Consider the following 6,000-nt stretch of genomic DNA (forward strand, 5'->3'; position numbering starts at 1 on the left):
TACCAATAATGAATCATTTTTGGAAAAGTGTGAGAAAATCTGAAGGCTGTATAGAGGCACAGTTCTTGTGATTAGACTGTATTTCACTGTACATTCATTTTATTGCTTTGATCTATAAGAAATTCTTCAGCCCTTTAAGTATAAAAATTTTGTATTTTGTTGTACATGCCTTTTGAGAGACTAAATTTTAAAGAGGGCAAAATTTAGGCTTTCTATGTTTAGCCTTTTAATTTTTCTAGCATTTTTGGAAAAGGCTCAGAGGCCAAGGGGCATTGTAACATTAAACGTACACAAGTTTTCTGCAAGTTAACTTGGACTGGTATGGGATGAGCAAGTGAGGACGCAGACACTGGATTTCCATCCTTTTATTGCTTTCAAAATGTTAATGTCCATGAATATACCTGGTACTGCATCTGCTGTGACCAACTGAACTGTACAGAAGTATAAATATGTATTAATTTTTTTCTTAACAGCTTTTCTTTTAGCTTGGAACTTTTCAGCTAAAATTGCTAGAGAGTAGAATTTCTTGTTTTAGAAGTTTCTGATTACTGTCTTGGATTCACTGCGGTTGCTGATTGCCTTAGGTTTGTGTTAGGCTAACGAGTTTCTCTGTCACTTACTCCAGCTATGGTATCTAAAACTACAGAAGTATCTTCTAGCCTGTGGTAGGTTTTCAGCACTGGTTTTATTTTTCCCCTGTGTAGATTGTAGAAAATGGCTTTCCCTTCAACCCATCCTTGCTGTTACTTCTCAGACTACGTCCCTTCTAAGTGAAATGGAAGGGCGCAGGGATATGCTTATCAAAAGAGTTCAGTTGCACGGGTGACCTGAAGATTTTGGGCATTGTTTCTCTTTTCATTTTTCCTGTCATCAGAAGATCACTTCCAGATGAATCCTCTCAAACTCCTTGGGTGCTGTGTTTTAAGGTCTGTGAGCTGCCTTATTTCAAAGCACTGATGCACTGGCAGTTTGTGGATGGGGATATGTGTTTCACCTGGCTAGATGGTACTCAGCAATCATTTTTTTAGGATCACAGCAAAACACAGAAACTTTGGGCGAACTGAAAGTTGCGAAGTACAGCATGATGCTATCAAAACCACTGAATATTAGTGAAACATCTCCAGTTTCATGTAACTGCAAAGAAACTGCTTTCTATTCACCTTCAGTTTGGCTATACAAACCTACATACAAAGCCTGGACGTTGGAAATACCTGAATTGTGCTGAAAAAATTAATTTCTGCAAGGAAGCAGTGATGAATTTCCTAACACGCAGAAGGCATTTTAGGATTTTATTTTTATCTTTTATCAGAATTAGTCACATTTTTCTTGCCATTATATTTTTTATTTTTGTGAATATTGTTCAATTGTCTCTTAACACTGCCAGAGCAACCCAGACCAACCTCTTCCAAATAGCATTTAAGCAGTCTGTTTCAGAGAAATTAATCCTTGTAGCCAATGCTCTGCATCTTTTTCAAATTTTGGACTCTTCATGCCTTTAATTGGTGTAAGTCTATGTTTACATAAAACAGAGATTAAAGTAAACATCTTTTTATATTTTTATTTTTAATCTTTAAATTGAAACTAAATTTGTCTCCTTTAATTAAGAAGTTTTGTGATTTAAGACAAATACAAGAAGTATCCAACTTTTTTAGTGGTTCATTTGCTGTTTTTTCATTTTCATCAACCTGTGCTGTTGATTTAGTGTGAAAATCAGATTTGTGTTACTCAAAAACTATCCAGTACTTACTCATAAAAACAGTGTGTTATGGCATAAACAATGACAGATATTCTTCCCTTCTTCATCTCTTTCATCAGATTTAGACATCTATTTCCTATTCATGCCTGTAATATTTGGATTAGGATATGAACACTACCCAGAACTAATGCATATGTTGGCTGTAAGAAATGTCATAGGCAAACTTCACAGAATTACTGTTTTATTTGCTTCTTGTTGCTGTTTTTCTTCCTTCCCTGGATTTTTTTTCTTAGTGTTAAAAGTTTTTTTTAAGAAGTCATGAATCAACCACTTCTGATAATAGCTGGTTTAGAGATCATAGTCTTTGTTATGCATTTTTTAATAAAACTCTGATAGGTTAATATTTTAATTTCCCTGCTGATTTTGGATAGTAGTTGTATATTTCTGTAATCTTTCAATGTAGAAAGTACTCACAGAGCTCCTAAAACATCTAGAGTCTGTGTACCTGTATCCTTATAAGATGTAAAGTGGAGAAAACAATGGAGTGATAAGCAGTTTTGAAGTTTCTGTCATCCTATATGTAGCAGGACCAGTGCTTGTGCATGCATTACTATAGTAAAACTGTGCTTGGAATAAAATTGCAATGCATTAATGGAAATACTGCATGTAAGAAAATGTCTGTATAATTCCTAACAGTCTGTACCAAAAGCCAGTTAACTATGTTTTTTTATAAATATGCTTTATGAATGTCTGTCTTCTGTTTGTTTGTTTCTTTGGTCAGATTTCCATATAGAAGAGGCTGTGGAGTGGCCTGTATTAGACCTCAAACTAGGTCAAGTTTCTGGGTTGGCTCTGGACCCTGAAAATAACCTAGTTATCTTCCACAGAGGTGATCATGTTTGGGATGAAAAGTAAGTAGATACTCTGTCAAATGTCATGGTAGGGGGTCTGCTGGTGTGTGCTATTTGTATATCTTCTCAAGAAAAGAAAAGAGATTGCAGTTCTCTTTCCATTTAAAATTCAGTTCTTTGGCAAAAAGTGCCTTCGGGAGACTCAGAATGGAAGTGGTGACTGACAGTTTCAAGATGATGGGGTTACTAGGTCTTTAGACAGTAAGAATGTGTCTCCAGAGAAAAAGAACATTGTACATTAGGTCCTTAAACTGTATAACAATGTTAGGATGATATTCACTGAGATTAATTATCCCTGTTTCTTCATGTTTTTTAGCAGGACTAATTAGCCTGGAAGACTGATGTTTTAGTATGGTATACCACTGTTAGGACCTGGATTTAAGACATGCAAAACTAGCTGCAGTGTAACTTCATTCTTTTTTGTCTTTGTGTCCACTGAGCAAAATTGGATTGTTATAAGGCACTCTCTCAAAACAGGCTTTGTTCTATTCATTTGATAAAATTTACTACATTTAGTGTCACTCAAAACAAAAATAAAGTCCAAATTTTATAATGGCCATTTTCTAGTGTTTGGAAAGTAATATACTCAAAGGTATATTATTTTAAGAACAGAACATTCCAAATAAAGCGTAGTGTCCTTATTTGTGCAGTGTCCTTAAGTCTTTGAGCTTTAAAATAGTATGTTTCACTGTTTATATGGACACTTTGGAAAAAATTCCATGAAATTGTAACAGAACACTGAGAGGAAATAGTGTTAGCCTGTAATAGAATATTATGCAGTACACTTTCGAAATGGACTTTTTAAATCTTCTTTGTAAGCATCTATTCTCCATATATAGAACTGTAAGACTAAACAGTAGGATTATTTTCAACTCCCAATGAATTCACTTTAAGATAACATAGCTTCTGAAAATTAGAGGGGACAGCTTTCTCAACCTTGTAGTAACAGGTTATGCTTAGAATACTGTTTTATGGAGAAAAATACATTATTTGGGTTTTTAGCTAAATAACATAATGTAGCAGATAAAGCAGCCATTTATGTCTTGTGCATTATATCTGAGGTCCCTCCAGATCAAGTGTATATATCGACTAGAAAATCTAAAAGCATGGTGCATGCTGCAACTTGTATTACTCAAGCTTCAAGTAAAAGCTGATACTGATTTGTTTTATTTCATTCTCCTACACGTGAATATGAGTGCTGTTCTTTGTGTCACTGAAGAAAGAATTGAAAAAATACTTGAAAATAGACTGGCAGTTGTCTTCATTTCTTACTCTGAAATGTGTAGTTTTGAGTGTCTGGCAACTGAGGTATACCCACAGCCCAGAACACAAAAATAGGAGTTTGAGACCAGTATTTGGAGACTCTACAGGTTTTAAACAAAACAAACAAATGTTAACGTTCCCTAAAACAGCAAGTGAGCATAATGAATCAACCATGTTGAGACACAGATTGAACTTCAACTTTCTTGTGGTGTGGGTGCAAAAGAATATCGGAACTGTGGTCTGGAGTCTGGAAATCCATGTACCTACCAGCTGTGCTGGGGTAACACTACAGGTTCACATAACTCAGCCCTGGCCTTTACAGCAGCCATTGTTCATATTCTGAGTATTTCAAGACTGTGATTATTGTACTTCCCAGAAAAAATGCTTTATCTTATATTTAGTATTAGTAGTGTTCATCTGTACATCAGCCGTGCTTGGGAGCTTGCCATATTTGCCATCATGTGGGGATTGAAGTTGGAACAAAGTGAAACTGCCTGGCCTTGTAAATATCATCAGAAGCATTCAGTCTCAGATATGTAACCAAGATGTAAGATGAGGTGTTGTTAACTAAAACTCGTTATGGGTCTTCCATAAAGATAATTACACATTAAATCGTAATTTGTTTCAGAGAGGTTTTGTTCCTTCTTCTGGAGCATGGTTAATCAATATATAGGAAAGCTAAAGTTGGTAGAAAACCTTAAATCAAATAGGCTAAAACTGCTGTAGACCTATTATGTGACTTTAAAACAATATATTTGGAAAACACGCCTGTGGTTAAGCTGTGGTTCTGCATCTCTTGGCACAGAGAAGAAGCACACACAAGTGTGCTCAGCCAGTCAGCCTTCCCTTTTTATCTCTGGGCATGTCATAGGCATATGAAAATAATCTGTGAACCCTTTCATGGGTTGTGCTGAAGAGGAAGGAGTATGTATTTTCTCATTTTTCAATAAGAAGGAATAGAAATGAGTATTTGAAAGGGATTTATGATGACTATTGTATGGGGAGGGATAAGAAGTTATCAGACTTGTAAGTTAATGTTTATAATTAGCTGCAAATACACAGTTAATTGAGTATAGCATTCCTCATCAAATCATAAATGTGATGAATCAATCAAGCCTGAAAGCCCAGAATTTATTTTCTCTGTTTCAATGCTTCACCAGCATAGTATAGAAACAAATTAAACAAAAATCATCTGTGCAGTTAGGCAATGCACAAATGTTTCCAATGCACTATTAATATATGCCAGAAAAGCTGGATCCTCATTCAACTAAATACAGCTGGATGAATGGTCTGTGCTGTTTTATAAGGCAACTTCAGTCTCCTTTAGAACACAAAAGCAGTTTCACAGTGACAAGCCCTATAATACAGGAGCAGCTTTTCAGTGGCTGTAGCATTCCTTCTGCGCATGACTTAAAAAAAGAATCCTTTTAAGTCAGGTTCTTTTACCACATCGTCTCCTCAGTTTCAGAACATTCTTTGCTATAGGCAGCCTGCGCTGTTCAGAATGAAAAAGATTAGAACTATTCAACTGGCTGAGCAATGAATCAGTTGGAAATTATTTTGCATTTTTTGGTGAAAAATGCATACTATTCGTGAAATTTATAAAAGACATAATAAAGAATATAAACTGCATTCTTATTACTGCATTCTTAACAAGCTACGCAGGTTGATTTAGGCTGAGCACAGTACCACAATAGTGATGGTTATTGATCAAGAATAGAACTTAAGGTTGTGCCTTCAGGTGTTATGAGATTGGGTGGTCTTCTAAATTTAATATCCAGCCCACCAGAAGGATGTTAGATTTAGCTATAAGTTGTATGTACTACTGTGAAGTGGCCATCTGAGAAGTAGAAAAATAGCTATGGAATTACACTGGAGTTTGAAATTAGAAGTAGTGACATATGCAGCATATTTTAGTTGTCCTTTGATATCAGACTGTAGAACCTATTAGGAAACCATGCTGCAGAGCAATCTGACATGTAATAGTAGGGTGTTCAGTTATTTGGTTTGGTTTTGGTCTTGCTTCTTTTAAGCTAGCAGTAGTCAGTATAGTCTGTATCCTCATTTATCAGTTGAAACAAAGGAACATTGACTACCTGGGAAATTGGTCTCAAACCCTGGGAAGGAAAG

The 6,000-nt window shown here is 35.6% G+C and overlaps 1 protein-coding gene across 4 annotated transcripts in view; it reads left to right on the forward strand.

Moving 5' to 3' along the window:
* PAM (peptidylglycine alpha-amidating monooxygenase) overlaps positions 1-6,000 on the forward strand; it is a 78,863-nt gene that overhangs the window by 56,781 nt on the left and 16,082 nt on the right. For all 4 annotated transcript variants that reach the window (XM_010285259.1, XM_010285260.1, XM_010285261.1 and 1 more), the window contains one exon: positions 2,478-2,607. In XM_010285259.1, coding sequence (XP_010283561.1) covers positions 2,478-2,607 — 130 coding nt within the window. The remainder of the gene's footprint in view (positions 1-2,477; positions 2,608-6,000) is intronic.

This window comes from Phaethon lepturus, unplaced genomic scaffold, assembly GCF_000687285.1.
Source record: "Phaethon lepturus isolate BGI_N335 unplaced genomic scaffold, ASM68728v1 scaffold574, whole genome shotgun sequence".
In the NCBI taxonomy this organism is placed as follows: Eukaryota; Metazoa; Chordata; class Aves; order Phaethontiformes; family Phaethontidae; genus Phaethon; species Phaethon lepturus.